This window comes from Phocoena sinus, chromosome 13 (assembly GCF_008692025.1).
Source record: "Phocoena sinus isolate mPhoSin1 chromosome 13, mPhoSin1.pri, whole genome shotgun sequence".
Taxonomy (NCBI): Eukaryota; Metazoa; Chordata; class Mammalia; order Artiodactyla; family Phocoenidae; genus Phocoena; species Phocoena sinus.
This window is the reverse complement of record NC_045775.1, coordinates 23,925,780-23,946,493: the sequence shown is the minus strand read 5'-3', so window position 1 is coordinate 23,946,493 and position 20,714 is coordinate 23,925,780. Positions and strand designations below refer to the sequence as shown.

The following is a 20,714-nucleotide window of genomic DNA, read 5'->3' as shown; positions in this document are numbered from 1 at the left end:
AAACTTCTCCTCTCTTTAAACATCAGTTTATCTGACTATTGTACTTAACTGTTTAAAAGAGCCACTGTTTTTAAGAAGCAGGTGGAAATTAATCTGCTTTTTCTTAGTCATACTTCTAAGCCTGTGGACCTCCTGTGATAAACACCTGCGTTTACCAGGTGGTAACACACCAAAACTATACATAATTTTGTTTGAACAACCCTTTGAATAGTGATTCTCACATCTTAGCGATAGGTTATCTTTGCAGTTTTGTAAAAAATCTGATTTCTTGGCTCCACCTCAGGGACCAATCCAGTATAGTGGGAGGGAATGGAGACATAATTCACTGTTAACAAGCCTCCCAAAATGGTCAAATTGCAGATGATTTTAAAGAACATAAATATGGGCCTTCCCTGGTGGCGCAGTGGTTAAGAATCCGCCTGCCAATGCTGGGGACACGGGTTCGAGCCCTGGTCCAGGAAGATCCCACACGCCGCAGAGCAACTAAGCCCGTGCGCCACAACTACTGAGCCTGCGAGCCACAACTACTGAACCCGTGTGCCAGAACTACTGAAGCCTGCATGCCTAGAGCCCGTGCTCCACAACAGAAGCCACCGCAATGAGAAGCCCGTGCACCACGATGAAGAGCAGCCCCCGCTCGTCGCAACTAGAGAAAGCCCGCGTGCAGCAACGAAGACGCAACGCAGCCAAAAATAAATTAATTAATTAAAATAAATAATAAATAAGTAAAGCAATGCCCAGGATCACAAAACCCTTAATGGTGCTTTGAAATGTATATTTTTTTGCCTTAATGTAGAAAAGTTTCAATTTGGGAAGTACCAATATTTTAAAATAAAGAAGCCATACAATTCATATCCAATTTAGGATGAGTATCCATGCTAATTTCTCCTCTTAGTTGTGCTTTATTTCTATAACAGATATCTTCTTATCATTGCAATGTGCTACCTTAAAAGGAGTTTTTCAGTTTAATCTTGCTCTATTCCCAATTCACACCTTTCCTAGATTAAGTTTTGCTTTTATATGGCTCCTGGTGGGAAACTAGTGTTAAAAAGAGACATGCAATTAATTAGTGGATCTGTTTGAACTGTGACGTATTTTTAACTGTTGTAAAAATGAAACCCATAAACCTGTCTCTGAATATTGTACAGTTGGTAGTTTCCAAATCCTGCCTGATCAAAAATTACCTGTGGGGCTTCCCTGGTGGTGCAGAGGTTGAGGGTCCGCCTGCCGATGCAGGGGACACGGGTTCAAGCCCCGGTCCAGGAAGATCCCACATGCCGCGGAGCGGCTAGGCCCGTGAGCCATGGTTGCTGAGCCTGCGCGTCCGGAGCCTGTACTCCGCAACGGGAGAGGCCACAACAGTGAGAGGCCCGCGTACCGCAAAAAAAAAAAAAAATTACCTGTGGACTGATTTAGGCCTGGGCTAGGGCCCAGACTCTACATTTAAACACCCCATATATGACTTTTATGAATAGATAATGAAAACTGAAAATAGAAAACAGTTATGGTATTGCTATTTTTCTCCTCCAATCCCAAAGTAGCCACTCACAATTGTAACTTAAATCATTACATAATTACTAACAGATATTTAACTCAGAATATTCACTTTAGGACAGTCTCTGTACACATTTCAGTAAGCCACTCATTATACAGTATATTCACCTGTATTTGGTTAACTTTTCCTTCCCACAGCAAAATCATTCCCACTAGTGGTTTCCCATCTCAAGTGCACAGTGTGTTTGCTTTTCTGTAAACAATCCGATCTGACTGGATCCTCCATATTGCTATTTGTTTTTTTTTTTGCAAATGGAAGTTTTTAAAAGGAGGGGGGTGTAGAGGAACTTGCTGCTATGGTACTTGGTGCAGCCACCTAAAAGTTAACCTAGTGCTATGACATTTTATTTGTTCATATATACTGAATTATAGGTGTCAGTGTCTGAGGCAAAAGTCATCTCAGAGAAGTTAATATTTGTAAATTCAGTATCTCCATGTGGAAATTAGGTAGAGTTACCTAAACCAGAATGTCACTTTATCACTGCCAACTGAAAAAGCTACAGCTACTCAAAGGTAAGATGTATGTGTTCATAGATAAAAACTAAGATGATTACTAGACAAGGATAGTGGAAAATAAGTAGCAGTTTTGCACCAATGCAAGACAAAATATACTTTATTGTGACAGCAAATGCACATAGTGCTATAGGTAAGGCATGCTACTAGGAATCTGCATATAATCAAAGGCTGGTATGGAAATGAATGGGAATCAGTGTTGTGTCTTAATGCATGAAGATTTAGTCCATGGTGAAAGAAAGAGAAGAATTTGTGTCCACATATCTCAAATGCAATATTATACACCTACCAAATCAGAGGCCTATGCCTCTAACCAAGAGCCCAAAGGCAAATAAGAGAAACTTAATCCTAACTGTACTCAGAAATCACATGTAGTATCAATAACAGAAAGATTTTGCTCATTTGAGGCAAATTTCATCTCTAGACAAAGACCTAGAAATTGAGCAAACATCCATTCATTCATTTAAGTATTTAGCCAATTTTAACACCATTTATTCCACCAGAAATACTCGAATATCTAAAAATAGTTTGGATAGAGAAACATTTACATTTTAATACTTCATAATGTTGTAAATTTTGGGCTAAAATAACCCCGAGTCAAATTTGATCCCTTTCTATTTGAAGGGGCCAAGTAGAATTTCAATTTCAACAGCTAAACTTCTGAGGGAAGATCTGAGAAAATAATGCTAGAAGATCTAGTCCTTTGATGTAACTATCAGGCTCCACAGACTTGTCAAAATCAATGCAAAACTGAGGAGGATAGGTTGAAACACTTTGCAAAGCAGTAGTTTTAGATAGGCTGCTTCACTTCCCTCCTTTTAAAACAGATGCAGATGAAATGCTTTCTGCATGAATGCACACTGACATTCTGTTCAACTGTTTTCTAAATGCAATACTGTGGATTTAAACAGTATGCTTTAATTTAAACAAAGTAGAATCTTATACACAATTTAGCTTAAGAGATGAAAAGAAACACTACTATGAAAATTACTTATCAAATACTCTGCTCTTTTAAAAGGTGATTTTAAAAGCAACACAGGACCAAAAACATCCAACTATTACTTTATTTATATTACTATGCTTAAGTTACATGGAAAAGACAACCAAGCAGTTCTGCCCCATATCAGGAAAAGTTTCCAATCAACACCAATTATGTGGTGACAAGTAACTAGGAATGGTGACATCTTTGGGTCAAGACTGACAAGGAAGAATGGGCTCTGATGCTACGGTTCATCTCCAACAAGAATATGGCACAATGGCCAGCACAAGCCATACTAACACTGAACCTTTAGCGCTGGTCACAAATTCGGATCTCTTCTCTGAAGCTAGCAAATCAAGTGAAATAACTGGGTTTAAAAAAAAGTTTTAAAATGAAGCCCAAATAAATTTAAGAACCATGCTCTTGACACATTTTCCTTTCAAAATTTACATAAAACACTTTTTCACTCTAATGGTCCAGATATTTTCCCTCACATAGCCCACCATGTAGCTGCAGATAGACTATTCTGCCTCAAGATGTAAACATAGGGGAAAAAAAAATTAACGGCATCCGCATAATATTCTCTCTACACACTGCTGTTGGATGGATGGAAAATAGAAAATTAAAAAAAAAAAAGAAAGAAGGAAAGAAAGGTTCCATCATAGATTCTCACAACCTCTTGTTCCACAGTTCATGAATCCGACTCTGATGCTAAGGTGACAGTGTATGTAAGTAGATTTTTGTTTTCAGTGAAGAAGACCTGGGAAAAAGATGGATTTATCTCTTTTTCTTCAAGAGTTATCAGATGGTACATGCTCCTCAAAGCCCTCACTTTCTCGAACTAGCGCACGTTCTAGGATCACACGGCCTTCCTTATAACGCTGGCTGTCTTCAGTGGCAAACTCATAGATCCATCCCAGTTTGCTATTGCAGTTTTTGCAGCTCACATCTCGAACCATGTGGCGGCCAGTGAGCATGACCCGGTCTTGAACTTCACTGTACTGCAGGTTAACTACCTAAGAAACATGTGAAAACAAAATTGCAAAGCCATGTTAAGTTATGTGCCAAAAATGGTACACAATATTTTTGTTGGTGCAAGAACAGCAACTTCAGAAAAACGAATAGCAGTTGTTACTTTAGTCAAACCTGCAATACACTTCCCAAGAGCTATTTTTACAAACTGCTGGGACAGGTAAGCATCTGTACTCAACTGGACATCTAATGTAATCATGCATTATTGTATTAGTCTAAGTCACACTATTATACACGTTAGTTACACTTCTGTGTTATAGTGAAGAGTCCTTAACTTGGAGTCATAAAACGTAGGTCTGGGTCCAACTGTTATAATTCACCACTCAATGATGAGTACAACTATGGTTACCAATGCAAAAGAACCTAGTACGCAACAGGTACCCCATAAAAAGAAATTTGGCAGATTTGTTTCTGAAATTACATTTTATCTATAAAGAGACTGGGGTAGATTGCAATACATAGTTTTCAAGTGGGTTCAGAGAATCTGTGAAGAATTTCCAATGATTCTTAACACCCAATAATCTTCTACACTTTACTTTTCTGTAAAGAACCAGATAGTAAATATTTTTGGCTTTGCGGGCTATATGGTCTTTGTTATAGCTATTTAGCTCTGCTGTTGTAGCACAAAAGCAACCATAGATAATACATAGAAGAATAAATATGGTTGTGCTTCATTAAACTTTACTTACAAAAACAGGCAGCTGGCCTGCCATGGTGTGCCAACCCCTGCTCTATACCGAAATAAAGAGCAAGGGGTATATACGCTATCAATTCTTTGAGAGAAAAAACTTGTTTCTAAGTGGAACAGGGGAGTGTCCACTGGAGAGGTTTAAGTTGAACTTCTAAGAACAGGACCTTGGACTAGTTCTGTTCCTTAGCGTAAAGTATTTGGAAATTCAAGTTTGCTGGTACACATTAGATTCCAGGAGGCAGAATCACATCAACCAATTTCAAAGCCAGCCAGAAATTAGAGAAGGAGGCAGACTATACACTAATGTGTAAGTCAGGAAGTGCTCTTCCTGTTAGCAAACCTCTTAGCCAAATCATAATCAGAAGGATGACTGGTAGGCATAAGTTAAAGCAAGGGAAGTTGGTTAGATGATCCTTATTCACTTGCAATGTAAAATTATGACAGCTTAATGCAGCTACCTCCCTATAAGGATAAATCCGTGATATGGGGGTGTCTTGGCCCCTTCAGTAGTCTGTGAAGTAACTACCAAATTCTTACACTGAATGTCTTCTGAAGCAACGGAGACCATCCTTCTTATTATAATACAATCTTTAAACTCTCAACAATCAGTTCTATAGAGCACAGCTCTCATTCTGACTCTTCCTGGCATCTCCATGCTCTGAGGGGTATTCTGGTACTGCTATCAAATATATCCACTGAACCCACTTAGGAAATGAAACTGGTTTTCCCCACCAACCTTGTTAAAAAGAAATGCTCTGCCAGTGGCGCCTGTGAATCGAGTGGAGATGAGTTCTGAGCGGTTGGTCAGGATCGTATCGCAGTTTGCACAGGAAAACAGACGGGTACCACCAATATGATCAAGGAAAATCCTGCCCATTTTTATAGCTGAAGTTCTAAAAACCTAGGAACAAATGGAAAAGGACAAGAAACACATTATGATTTTTTGAAAAAATTTGTTAGTACCTACTTGGTGGTGTCATAGAGAACCATTTATATACACATATGTGATCTCTTTATAGTACTTAATACGTGAAATAGCTGACTCTGAACAAAAGGATCCAAAGTTCACACACTGAGGAAACAAATAGGCATACCCAAACTAAGAACATTTTAGAAGCAGTAAGTCAAGGAAGTAAACATGCTTAGGAAGGCCAAAGAATGGTATCACATCTCTCTTGATCGGTATGAAAAAAACAGGAAGACAGTGGAATATCAAACTGAATGATGAGAAGCACAAGCAGAGAGGTGAGAAAAGAGGTTTAGCACAGGGTTAAGTATACATTCTGAGTATGTGTAATTTGAGAAAAGACTTGTGGGACGAGAGTGGGATGATCAGATAAGAGTAGAAAAAGGGGCGATCAGAAAACAAGAAGAGGGTAGGCTGGTTCGAGAGCATGGGGGGCCTGGCTCTCTGGTCATCAGGTGCGTCAACAACCACGAAGGGGTGATGGCACTAACAGTAGTTAAGTTTGAGTCTGTGGAGCACTGTACTAGGATGCTTTACTTATTTCAAAATCATCACGACAACTCTGTGAAGTTATCGCCCCCATTTCAAAGATTACCCAAGGTTACTAACTGGTCAAAGGTTACACAGCTTTCAAGTACAGAAAATCATGATGGGAATACGGCTCACCCAAGTCAAAGCCAAAATTTTTCCATTACTCTAACACAAGAAGAGGACACACAAGATGGTCTAGGCTGGCATAAGGCTAGGAAAACAAGAACAGAGAAGAAGGGAAAGATGAGCCGTCGTTATACAGCTTACTATTTTTAAGAAATCCTTCCAATTCAACAAATCACAGAAGTTCTGAAACATTGCAAAAAATCTCTGAATCCAACTTCTGAAACAAGGATAATCGCACTCCAATATTTTAAAACTTAGGAGAGTTAATATATGCAACTCCTTAAATTCACTGCAATTAATCCCCTAAAACAGTATTTTTAAGATCTAGACATAGTCAAGAATACACTATAGCTTTTCATTTTAAAAAGCATTTATTCCTGCGTGTAGTGATCAGCTCCTATGTTTTAAATATTTAACATTATATGTCTTTAAAATGGCACGCAGAGCTAACACAGCTACCACTATGGAAAAGAAAAATCTAGAAGCCATGTGTAATCCACTGTCATCTTGAACTTGGGGAAATTCCATTACAAATTAAAAATTCCATTCCTTCTAACATCTGTCAACTTCCTCAGCCATTAGGCAGTTCTAATGTCATCAGAAATGTCATTATCACAAAGATAATTATGACTCCCATTACACATTATGATATGGAAGTTTAATAAAGAATGAAAAACAAATAGTGACTATAATTACAATGTATAGCTTGTAAAAGGAAAGCCAGTGCACTAACAAAAGTGTCAATGAGTAAACCCTGGGTAAAAACACAAGACTTATGAAATGACATTTAGCTTTCTGATTGTATTTCTGCAAAACGACAACAAAAGGTAAGACTTGCTGCCTATTGTTTCAGTCTCTAGGATAGCATTACTTTTCCCAGATGCCTAAGAACACATTATTTGTTATGCAAAGGTCAAAGGCTGCAAATCTGAGGCCTGCTGGCTGAATTCATTTGGTGGCAGAGGGATACAGCAGTGAACAAAACAACCCTTCCCTCACAAAACATTAGTGGACATGTTTAATCTGGCGCCCAGTTTTTTACTTTTAATAAAAAACCGCTGAGAATCACTTAAAATTTGAGAGATTTCATTAAGAGCCTGTATTGGGCCTTTAAAAAAAACAAAAAACAATGGGGAGAGCTGGCAACACAGGGCATATATTCTCATAGGGCAACAACTGGCTAGAGCTGAGTGGTGGCTGCGACTCCCCCAGCTAGGCCATTTCATTTGCTTTGTGCCCATTCTGGGCCACAAAATTACTTCACCTGTTAAGACATTTGAGTTTATGACTCTTGATATAAATTAAGCATTCAACGACCCTGTGAGTAGTTGATTTTGGTCATCTTTCTTAATACTGGTCATTTAGAGAAAGGAATCAACAGCAGGGTTTCATAGTCTCACCTCTGAAGACATAGTCCTCAGAATCTATATTTCTCTGAAAACTAGTATTTGTGCAGTAAGTAATTTAGCCTCCAGCTTGGGCTTCTGGGAACTGTTACTTTCAAGCCAATTTTCCTTCAAACTTTTAAATACAATATTCATCTTGTAAGTTATTTCAACCATAATGCAAGAATAACTAGATATTTTTGAATTGACTGTGACAGATACAATACTATTGAGGAAAATGTTCAGAACTTCAAAATGAACTCTTCCGATACCTTCTACCTACATCTCTATCTTTGGTTCAGTATTACAACATAGCTGTGGCCATCTGCTTGCTACTGGATACAGGCAAACTATTTCTAAATGGGGTAAATAGATTTAACATGCCTTCTCTTCCCTGCTTAAAATTCAGACTATTTTTAACTTTTACCCAGCTATTTTTTACTGGATTCAGTTACATGATTCATTACCAAGACTAAAAATATCTGTACAGAATCACTATTCCCAGTTGCAGTTGCCATTTGGAGAGTTCTATATATGTATATAAAACTGTAAAATGTAGTTCTAATTTGCCAAAAGAGAGAAGCCTGAATGCCATGGAATCCAGCAGAAGCAAGCAAAACACCACTTGCTGTTGAAGGTCTCTGGGACATAGAAAAACCTCCGCAGGCCATTGGGTCCCAGGTGTTAGGCTTTAGCTTCACTGGGCTAGGAATGCAACCTAGTGCTCACTTCCCCTGTGCACATTCGGGACGACTGATGTCAAGCAGACTGCCACTTCATTACAGAAGGGGGAAGGTCATTAAAAAGCTAAAACATAACACCTGAATCAGGTTTCTCTGGACCTGGACAATATATTGAACTCTGCCTTAGACTTAATAATATGGGACACTGCGTTTGGTACTTTACATATCACATTTAATCTTGACAATTTCTAAAGTAGATATTACCCTAATTTTGTAGAGGAAGAAATAAAGACTGTGACTTTATGAAACCACCCAAACTGGGATGTGAACTAAATTCTGCTCCAGTTCTTTTCACCCCACTTACTCTTTAATGACCAGAAGAGACAGCCAGATTCAGTCCTTCTCCCTCAGATTTATCATGCACCCCTCCTGTCTCCATGCTGAACCTGCTATATTCCCTAACTTTGTTGATGGCAACTCCAATCACTCTCCTAAACTAGAAACCCTGGCAACTTCTTTAAGAAACTGCAAAATTGACAATACCTCCGCAATCACTTTTCGAGGTCTTTCCTCCCCCTCCCTCATCAATGACTTAGTTCAAATTCTCATCACTTCTAGATAAACCTCTTGTGGTCAGGGAGTGTGCATTAGTAAATGCAATATACATTCACAGGTGCCACTACATTTATGCTAAATCAGATAGTGCTACAAAAGGTACTTCAGCCTTACTTACAAAAGACATGGAGTTCAGCCACCCCTTTCTAAGAGCTTATACAGACCACTCCTCTACAAACTTTGAAACTTTTTATCTGACAGGATAGAATATAGCTGATTCTTTAAAAACAATTTTCTTAAAGGAATAATTTACATAACATAAAATGTGGCCACTGTAAGTGTACAAATGAATGACTTTTAGTAAATTTACAAAGTTGTGCTACCATCACCACAAACCCTTTAGCTTTAGAATATTTCCATCACCTCCCCCAAATCCCCACAAACCCTTCTTCAGTCAATCTCCAGCCACAGGCAACCAATGATCTACCTTCTGTTTTTACATCTAGATTATTTCCCAGGTATGCTAATCACCTTGCTTGGATTTAGAAGAGTACCAAATATCTTCAGTCACATATCTCTAAAATACCTTAAGAATGAATTGCTTTCACAGATGACTAATGTTCTCTGTATTGATTCTGGGGGCACTTACTGTGTCCCTAAGTAATAAAATGTGTGTTATGGTATCAGTGTTGAAGTTCAAGTTTATAACCAAAATTAGCACTAAACTCATCATTAATTAAAGCTTTAAGACGCTCTCTTCCTTTTTAGCATTTCAAGCAAAAAAGAATCTAATAATCTTAATTCTTATAAGTGCCATTCCCCAAATAATTTAATAAATAAGGTCTCTTGGGTACTAGATTTTCTTTGCTGTAGGTTATTAAAACCCTTAAAAGGTGGAAGTAAGAAAATTATCAAATTTGAGTGTTTAACTGGAAGCCTAACATCAGTTCATTTGAAATTACTGGAAACAGTAAGGTGTCAGGTTGAAAATATAAGTGAAATTCACACATGGTATGTTGATACTTTAGTAATTGATTTCAATTTCCTCCCTCTTCAATAAATAGCATTTAGCTACCTAGAATTTTCAATTTCTCTTTTAATAGGAGACTCCAGTGAAGCAATACATTAAGACCTTTACCTTTTTACAGATTTTTTTTTAATTTATAGGATTTATAGAATCTAAGAGAAAAAATGGTTTTTCTCTTTCAGAAATCCATGAAAGACAGTCTCCAGGAATGTATTATTTTAAAAATTAAGACATTATGGACTATATAATTTCCAGGTCAATAAAACAATTTTCTAAAAAAAGGTTTTTTGAGATTTAGTCTTTTAGAGCAGTTTTAGGTCCACAGCAGCAAAATAAGGCAGAGATTTTCCACATGCTCCCTGCCCCAACAAATGCATACCCTCTCTCATTATCAACATCCTTCACCAGAGTGGTACATTTGTGACAACTAATGAACCTATAATGACACATCATAACCACCCAAAGTCCATAGTTTTTTAGGGATCACTCTTAGTGTTGTACATCTTACGGGTTTAAACAAATGTATAATGATATATATCCATCATTATGTTATCACTGCTTTAAAAATTCTCTGGGCTCTATTCATCCCTCCCTCTACCACCAACCCCTGATCTTCTTACTCTCTCCATAGTTCTTCCTTTTCCAGAATGTCATACAGTTGGAATCATACAGTATACAGTCTTTTCAGATTGGCTTCTTTTTCTTACTAATACGTATTTAAGGTTCCTCCAAGTCTTTCCATGGCTTGATGGCTCATTTCTTTTCAGTGTTGAATACTATTCAACGGTCTGGATGTACCAGCGTATTTATCCATTCACCTACTGAAGGACACTATGGTTACTTCAAAGTTTTGACAATTATGACTAAAGCTGCTATATATATCCCCATGCAGGTTTTTGTGTGGACATAAGTTTTCCATTGGGTAAACGCCGAAGAGTGTCACTGCTGGATTATATGGTATGTTTAGCTTTTTAAGAAACCACCACACTATCTCCCAAAGTGGCTGTACCATTTTGCATTCCCACTAGGAATGAATGAGTTCTACAACCTCACCAGCATTTTGTGTTGTCAGTATTCTGGATTTTGGCCATTCTAATAGGTGTGTAGTGGCATCCCACTGTTTTAACTTACATTTCCCTGATGACATATGATGTGGAGCATCTTTTCATGTGCTATTTGCCACCTGTGTATGTTCTTTGGTGAAGCATCTGTTAAGGTCCTTGGCCCAGTTTTTTTTTTTTTTTTTTTTTTTTGCTGTACCCGGGCCTCTCACTGTTGTGGCCTCTCCCGTTGCAGAGCACAGGCTCCGGACACGCAGGCTCAGCGACCATGGCTCATGGGACCAGCCGCTCCGCGGCATGTGGGATCTTCCTGGACCGGGGCACAAACCGGTGTCCCCTGCATCGGCAGGTGGACTCTCAACCACTGCGCCACCAGGGAAGCCCTTGGCCCAGTTTTTAATTGGGTTGTTTTGTTATTGTTGAGTTTTAACAGTCCTTTGTACATTTTGGGTAACAGTCCTTTATCAGATATCTTTTGCAAATATTTCTTTCAGTCTGTGGCTTGTCTTTTCATTCTCTTAATACTGCCTTCCACAGAGCCGACTTTTTCATATTAATGAAGTCCAGCTTATCAATTATCTATTTTCATGGGTCATGCCTTTGGTGTTGTATTTAAAAAGTCACTGCCATTCTCAAGGTCATCTAGGTTTTCTCCTATATTATCTTCTAAGAGTTCTATAGTTGTACATTTTACATTTAGGTCTGTGATCCACTTCTGAGTTAATTTTTGTGAGTGGGGGTGTAAAGTCTGTGTCTAGATTCACTTTTTTGCATGTGAATGTCCAGTTGTTCCAGCACATTTAAGATTATCTTTGCTCCACTGTACTGCCTTTGGTCCTCTGTTAAAGATCAGTTGACCACATTAATGTGGACCTATTTCTGGGCTCTCTATTCTATTCCACTGATCTATTTGTCTACTCTTTCACCAATACCATACTGTCTTGATTACTGTAGATATATATTAAGTCTTGAAGTTGGGTAGTGTCAGTCTTCTGACTTTATTCTCCTCCTTCAATACTGTGTTGGCTATTCTGGGTCTTTTGCCTCTTTATAGAAACTTTAGAAAAAATTTGTTAATATTCACAAAGTAACTTGTTGGAATTTTGACTGAGACTGCATTGAATCTACAGAACAAGCTGAGAAGAACTGACATCTTGACAACATTGAGTCTTCCTATCCATGAACAGGGAATCTCTCTCCATTCATTTGGTTCTTGTTGATTTCATTCATCAGAGTTTTGTATTTTTCCTCATATACATCGTATACACATTGTTAGATTTGTACCTAAGTATTTCTTTGGGGCGGGGGGCAGGCGTGCTAATGTAAATGGTACTGTGTTAATTTCAAATTCCACTTGTTCACCACTGGTACTGATTTATACACACCACACACACATACACACTAACAAATATCCTGTTCATTAGTCTGGTTCATTGCTGAATATATTCTTTAAAAGCAGGGGTCAGCAAACGAAGACCTACGGACAAAATTCAGCTCACCACCTATTTTTGTATGACCCAAAAACTAAGAATGCTTTTTACACTTTAAAATGGTCGGGAAAAAAACACTGAAAGAATATTTTGTGACATGAAAATTACATGAAATTCAAATCTCAGTGACCATAAATTAAGTTTTATTGGGACAGAGCCATACCCATTTGTTTATATTTAGCTGCTCTCTCACTACAATGGCAGAATTTGAGTATTTGCTACCTAAACCTTATCTGCAAAGTTCACAATATTCACTATCTGGCCCTTGACAGAAAGTGTGCTGACCCTTGCTGAAAAAATTGTTTGGAGAGCAGAAGAGCTTTTCATTTAAAAAGCAGACAGTCTTTCTCAGAAAAAAAGGAAACTTGATTGGCATTCAGGTTTAAGGATCAACAGGAGTATCCAACAAAATCAATTTAATCCCACTCCCCTTTTCTTCATGGATTTTCTAACTAAAGTTCTTAACTTTCTGTAGTAAATTCAGCATGTTGAAGATCAACAATACAAAGATTATAAAAATAGGTAGTATACCCAGCTGCTGCCTCCTTCTCTCTCCACCCCTAGGATTTAAATAATGTAGCTCAAATACTTGAACTCGGGGTTCAAATCTCAGCTCTGCCGCTTAAAAGTTGCATAAACTTTGGGTAAGGTATCCTCACCTCAGTTTCTTCATCTATAAAACGGTGACAGCAGTACCCATCTCTGAGTTGTGAAAATTAAATGGCGATAATACATTTTGAGAACAGTGCCTGGCACACAATAAATGCTAAATAAAGATAAATCTAGTAAAATTAGATTATCTTCTTCAACATTCTCCACCTGAACTTCCCCCTCCAACTACAGAAGAAGAAAGCAAGGCTCAGAAAGGATATGAAACAAACAATAATAATCAACTGGCTTCATTTCCTGTTAATCACTGCAAAGCTAAGTGACCAGGTGACAGAAATTACATGCAGGAGGAAAGTTAGAAACCTTGTGAAGCATCTCAAATTCTCAGTATCATAATTCTAGGTCTTAAAATAGGCACTTGCCCTCCCTGTAACTAATAATCCAGTTTGGACTCAACCCTGGCAAGTAGAATTCACAGGAGGAGGAATCACACTTCCCAGCCCTAAAAATACCAGGGAGGCATCTCTAAGAACCCTCTGGTGGGAAAACACCCAATCCACAGATAGACTTTTCCTTTGTAAAAGAATTATTTCCTCAGGGCATTTCCACAGACCACAAAACACACACTCCACCCAACTCTATCTATCATTGGACAGGTAAGAGGGGTTTTTCCACTGCACTAGGAGGTGGTGGGCAAATGCAAGACACCAAAACTCTCTCCTGCAGGGAACTGAGTGTGCAGGAGCCTAGTGCAGAAAGGGTTAAAGGAATCTGCCCTTCCAGGAAAGGCTGTGTTTTGCAATGGTTTGGATAAAATGGAAACATGCGGGAGCAAGCTTGTATATCTGGTTTTCAGTCTCTTCCCTCTCCAAAAAGGGAAGGAACAAAACTCAAAGGACTTTTAACAGTGCTGGGCTGATTACTATAATTAACATCTAACTCTACTGTTATCTCATCAACTATTTCATACCAATTTGTGATGAAGTTCTATTGAAAACCTACAAGAGAAAATAATAAATTGAGTTTGATCCACAAAACCAATTTTCCAATTTTTTTTTTTTTTTTTTTTTTTTTTTACAAAATGTTCACCAAGCCAAGGTTTCGGTGACACAAGAAAGCTATGCTTTCCTCTTGTTCTCTTGCAATACCTGACCAGTTTACTTTGCTGTTTCAAATGATGTCCTGGTTGTGGAATCAGGTCTTCATTTTTTTTTTTTTTTTTTTGCAGTAAGCGGGCCTCTCATTGTTGCAGCCTCTCCCGTTGCGGGAGCACAGGCTCTGGACGCGCAGGCTCAGCAGCCATGGCTCACGGGCCCAGCCGCTCTGCAGCACGTGGGATCTTCCCGGACCGGGGCATGAACCTGTGTCCCCTGCATCGGCAGGTGGACTCTCAACCACTGCGCGCCACCAGGGAAGCCCTCAGATCTTCATTTGACAGTAACTTTTATATTTTTGTTCTTGCCTGCAAATAATGCCTTCGTTGTTGTTAAACGTTTTCCAAGTTCACTATGTTTCTATAATTCTTATTGTTCAGTCATCTCTAGAAAATAAGACTAGTCGTGTAACTCAGTGAGTCAGCTAAACAATCTGAGTTGGTAATCTCCCCAAAACAGCTTTTGGCAAGACAAATTCAGGATCTCTCATTTGCTGTGATGCAATACCATGAGTCAAAAAAGCCTCTAATTGGATGGACTGGAGTACAATTTAACTCTCTGGTTTCCTGACTCAGGCGTCAAGTAGCAAGTTTCATGTCACAGCTAAGGTTCAGTTCCTACACCACCAAGACATTACTACACAGGATTATCAGAGAAACTGATATTGGTTTATATAGCCATTTAGGCACTATGAAACCTAAAGTGATAATCTCGGTAGGATTATACTTAGTAGGACTATCTTCACATCTTGATATTTAGGATTAGCCTCATGTCTCATGGACTGTTTTTTTGGAAGGTAGTAGCTAATTTAATCTCATTTTTAGACTTAATTTTGGCCTTATTTCCCTTCCTTTTTAATTTTCTAAACGCTTTTTTCTTTCCTACCACTTAAATAGAGCAAAAGAAAAGGCAACTAAGTCTAGGGAAAGGTCCTCAATGATCCAGCCAGATTATTTTAGAAGCAGCAACATGTATTTTACATGTTAAAACCCAATTTAGTGTCCCTGTACAGAGTTAAATAACTTACTTAAGCACATTTCATCAACACCCTCTCCTATAGATAAGATGGCTGCCAGAAATAAACTTAAAAAAGAAAAAAAAAAAAGCCAAACAGTAAGCCTGTATTGGGCACTGAGCTGGGTGAGAATGTGATAAAGGCAGACATTGGTTCTTTCCAAGGAGCATGACATTTTACCTGGTATTCCAGTACAAAGCCAGAAAGATAATGGCATATGTGGAAAATAAGTTGTGTGCCAAATTCCACAAGCTCTACCTTCTCACTATCTATAAAGGCTCTGGGCCTCTTTTTTTCCTCCTAGGCCTCTGTTTGCCCAATAGCATCCCAAAGCCTCTTCATTTTCTAGGTCTAATTAATATCAATCCACTCTAGGCTGCTTCACTCTTCTCACTGCCCCATTTTTGAACTTCTATAACGTCATCTCATAACTTAACTAATATTTAACTGCGTACTGTTACCCAATTTCATTTGCCTATGCCTTTTTACTAAAAACTGTGCGTTTCTAGAGAAAAGATCGTAAATTCTTTGCAATTTCCTTCTTACCTAACATAGTGCGAGTATGCAATAAACTTTTAGGGAAAGATTCCACCAAGACACTTCACATCTGGCACAAATATGTACCCTGGACACACTTCATGCATTTTGGTTCGTCTTTTGTTGGAACACAGCTGCAACACTGCATATGCAACTGTGCAAGATTAGCTAATACCCTATTACCCCCAGTTACTTCAGCAGCAAGTCTAATTTCCCCAAAACACAAGGTTAGCCTGAGGTTACTTCAGGTTTTCCATCTGTCAAGGAGATCTGAAATAAAAATCCTCAGATTACCAACAGGGCTCTGTAAACAGAAAAAATTTAAAAATAAATGAGCTGTACACCTTCCCAGACTCTCCGCGCAAGGGGAGATTAATCGGTGTCGGGATTAAACAGATCTTTGTAGTATTCCAATTTTCCAACTCCCGCTGTCCGGAATACTCATTGTCCTACCTACGAGTGCCGAATAAAGGGGTGGCCAGGGCGCGCACACGCCCCACCGACAAGGAAAGCAAGGATGCCGTTCGCCGTGGGGCAGCAGGCGGCCGCGCGACACCCCGCGCCGGTGAGCACCGCCTCAGCCACCCACGCCCCGCAGCCCAGGCTGGCCCCAGCTGATTGCGGGCACGTGACGCCACGGGCCAATCGGGAGGGGCCGGGGCCCGAGCGCGGCGCGGCCGGGCCTCCTCCGGCACAACAAACACGGGCCGGAAACAGCTGAGCGGGCGGGCCCGCGGGCCCGGCCGCCCGACGGCCGCCCAGCAGTTGCGCCACGCCCTCCGTCAAGCGTACCCCTCCCTCGGCCCGGGGATCTCCTGGGGTGCAGGAGGGCAGGGTGGCGGGCAACCAGCCTTTGGGGGGCAGCAAACAAAAGCCAACGCCGACCCTCGCCCATAGGCAGTGCCAACCGAAAGGGGATGTGGCCCCTTTGAAGGACAGGCCACGCCGTGGCGTTATTAACGCCGCACATCTCGGAGTCGAGTTCGGACTTCACCTCGGGGCCGTGAGCGCAGGCCCCGGCGGAGACCGCGGCGGCGCGGAGTTCGGGGCGCGCCTCCGACACTGCGGCGGGGACGCGGCCCGTGGGGGCGGGGCAGCCCAGGCGACGGGGTCGCCGGCCAAACTGCCCGCAGAGGGGCGCCGGAAGCCCCGGCCGCGACGTGCAGGGACTTAGAGGCTTGCGCCGGGGCGGGAGGGCGCGGGCGCCGAGATGGAGGTCGCGTCTGTTGCGGTTGCGCCGGTTGCCCCGGTTGCGCGGCGGGGGCGGGCTGACGGCGGCCGCCGCGCCTGGGCCTCACAAAGAGGAAACAGGCCAGCTCGTCAGCCCGCAGCCCCGGCACCGGAGCCCGCCCACAGGGGCGGGGGTCGGCCGCGCTGGGACCCCGGAGGGATGCGGGGAGGAAAAGGCACTTCCTGCCTGGGCCTCCCGCCCCGGGCCGACCCCGAGTATTTCGAAGCCGCTGGCTCGGAGGGGCACCTCAGCCCCCCTCGAGCCCCGAATCCAGCCCCCGACCGCCGCACTCACCCCGAGCGGCTGTAAGATCCACGGCCGCCAGCGGCTCTTCGGTCCTCAGCTGAAATGAAGCCCCCTCAAACAGCGGAGTCTCCAGGTTTAGTCAGGCCCTGGCCTTGGCCCCGCCTCTCCCTGGTTGGGCCTCAGCGTCAATCACCCGGCGTAGCCCCGCCCCTCGAACAGTCGGCTCTCCCGGTTGGCCCAGAACGCCCATCATTTCTAGACCCCGCCCTCTCCCCGGCACCCTGCCCTTTCCGCTGGGCCCCGCCCCTTCTCTGGCTCACCCTCCCCCACTCCCGCTCCCCTTTGCGTCGCGGCCCGCCCCTCCCAGAAGCCGCAGACCCCGGGCAATCTCCCTGCAGCTCGCCCCGCCCCTGACCCAACGCCCGGGACTCGGACAGCCAATCAAAGAGGCTAACTCTGCCCCCTCTCAAGACGCAGCCAATGTGGAGAGACCTGAGATCCACCCCCTTCCCAGCTGAGAGCACACAACACAGCGTCCACGTGAGTCAGCTTCTTAAAGGAGACTGCCCGGCCTTTCTAATTGCTGCAGCTGAGAGACATTGCGCGTTATCAGCGTCACCAGGTGGTGGCTAGGGCCTAGTTTCCCGAGGCCCAGTGATGAAAACAACAGGCAGTTTTTCTAGGCAAAGCAGGTGCCTGGATAGTTTAAATGCACCGTGTAATTAATTTCTTTGAGATTGTTTACTCTTGCCCCTCCTTACAGTAGGCCACCTTTTATTTACAAACCCCAAACCCTTTGAGTCTGGGCATATAGGAACAACTGGAGAAAGGAGTTTTCAGGTGTGGCCGAACTTTATTTACAACTGCCTGAGTTCTTTCTTGGTAGTGGAAGTGTTTATCAAAAAGATGAGAAAACTCAGAGTCTTCTACATGAAGATTTTTTTGCCTCAGAGAGTCTGAGATTTGTTTGTTGAAAAGGGTAGCTATTCCCTTAATCCTCATCAACGCTTAAAATGGAAGATTTTGTGTCTCATTAAATTAGAATTTCCCAGGTAATTACATTAATGGTCTTTGGATTAATGGATAAAGTAGAAATGTTTGACGATAAAGTAGAAATGTTTGACGATGCCTCTTTCTCAGGTAAAAAATAAAGACTAACATTTGAGACTAACCTGCAAGGTGCTTAAAGCTGTCTTTAGTGGGATAGAGGTTTCGGAGCAAATCGTAGCATTTGACTCCTCACCAACCCCAAACTCACCAGTATTTTCATTCAGGGCAGATAAAAACCTGGATTATCTTTTGATAAGTGAGTTTTCCAAGAGATGAGGACATTTAAAACTTTTTAAAAGTTTTTTTTCTCATTATTCATTTGTTTTTACTTAGTTTTAATTACAAAATCAACACATGTTCATTGTAGGAAGGTCATACAGTCTCATTTCATAACAGAGACTGTCCTCTGCTTAACAGCTTCATGTGTTTTTTCCTATTCTTCCTGAAAGGAATGTGCATCTCTTATTCCTCAATTTGCTTTTTTCACTCAATATGTTATGGCCATCCTTCCATGTCAAATATATCTTTTATCTACAAATTTACCTTTGTCTCCACAGTTTTTTATAATAGGACTTCATTTTTTATTAAACATTACTTTTTCTACTAACAGACATGAGGTTGCCTTCAATGTTTTGCTATTAAAAATATATTTTTTAGAAACTTGTATTCGTTGATAAAATATTGGTCAAATATTTCTGAATATAATCGTTTGAAAAGGGTATACAATGCCTAAACCCCAAGGAATGAGTTTTTCTCAAAGTGAACACTTTAAGTACCAGCAAAAAACAATGGAAAAGAGATTTATTCATTTATAATTTATTCATTATATTCATACATATAAAGCACTTACTGTTCCAAGTGCTTTAAAATTATTAACTCACTTTTCATAATAACCCAATGAGGTAAGTACTGCTATAATTCCCATTTTACAGCTAAATAAACAGAGGCATATTGATTAACTAACTTGTCCAAGATCACCCAATAGAGGTATTGAATACAACATTTGTAAACTTGTAAAAGAATGATTAAAACCATATTTTAGAAAGATAAATCTAGGTGTTGGTGTTGTGCAGAGCTAGGATCCACATATGAGGAAAGGTGGGCAGATAGGAATGGAATGGAAGGGGTAGGTTTAACATTAACAAGAATGGCTATACAGAACTGACTGATTGTATGTAGGTGGACTAAGAAGAGAGAATTTTCAAAGATAAACCAGAGGTTTTATCCTAGGTGACTGGTAGGGTGATGACTTCCTATTGCTAGGTATAGGGTGGTTGAGAAAGTTGATTTGGGGTGAAAGCTGATGGGTCTGGGATGATGGTGGCATGCCCATTAGAAATAAAGAATTTACTGTTGAAGATAATACAACAAATATGGAAGAGAAATAAAAAGAAAGTTTGAGAGATTTGATATTTTATCTTGTTTGATTTGTGTTATACCTATTAATTTAATTTGGAATAAATTTGCACTTTATAATATTGAGACTTTCCCACCAAGAAGATGGTATGTTTCTCCATTTATTCAAGTGTTCTTTTATGTCTTCCAGTGAAATGTCATGATATATCTGTCTTCCTTTAGGTTGTTTCTATCTTCTTAGAGTTATATTTAGGGATTGTATATTTTCTGGGGATATTATGGACTGAATTATGCCCCCCTGATTCGTATGTTGCAGTCCTAAGTCCCAGTATCTCAGAATGTGGCTGTATATTGAGATAAGGATTTTAAAGAGGTGATTAAATTGAAATGAGGTTCTTAGGGTTGGGCCCTAGAACAATCTGACTGGCATCTTTGTAAAAAGAGGAGACTGGGATATACAAGGGATGTGTGTGCACAGAGAGAAGATGGCCACCTGCAAACCAAGGAGAGAGGCCTCGCTAGAAACCAAACCTGCTGACTCCTTGATCTTGGAATTCCAGCCTCCAGAACTGTGAGAAATCAATTTCTGTTACTTAAGCCACACAGTCTGTGGTATTTCATTGTGGCAGCCCTAGCAAACTAATACAGGGGGTTACTGTGAATAGAAACTTCTCCTATCATGTAACTCTAACTGGTTGTTTGTTATTTTGTAGGAAAGATAACTTTCCTGAATTTTCTGGATAGAAAATTCCTCTGCCTGCAAATGATCATAATTTTGCCTACGTCTTTCTAGTCATTTTGCCTCTTATTTCTGTTTAAATATCCTTGTACATATATCTTTGAGTACATGTGTGAATATTTCTGTCAAACAAATTCCTAGAAGTTATCGATAGTTTGCAAAGTTTCTTTTTTTAAAATGGGT

At 40.6% G+C, this 20,714-nt stretch overlaps 1 protein-coding gene across 1 annotated transcript; it reads right to left on the bottom strand.

Annotated features, from left to right (window-relative positions):
* Positions 1–2,149: 2,149 nt before the first annotated feature.
* On the bottom strand, positions 2,150–17,591 carry YPEL5 (yippee like 5). The gene is made up of 3 exons (XM_032653113.1): positions 17,435–17,591; positions 5,506–5,670; positions 2,150–4,062 (listed from the first exon to the last, which is right to left on the bottom strand). The coding sequence occupies exons 2-3, from the start codon at positions 5,644–5,646 to the stop codon at positions 3,838–3,840; spliced, it is 366 nt and encodes a 121-aa protein (XP_032509004.1). The 5' UTR covers positions 5,647–5,670; positions 17,435–17,591; the 3' UTR covers positions 2,150–3,837.
* Positions 17,592–20,714: the final 3,123 nt, after the last annotated feature.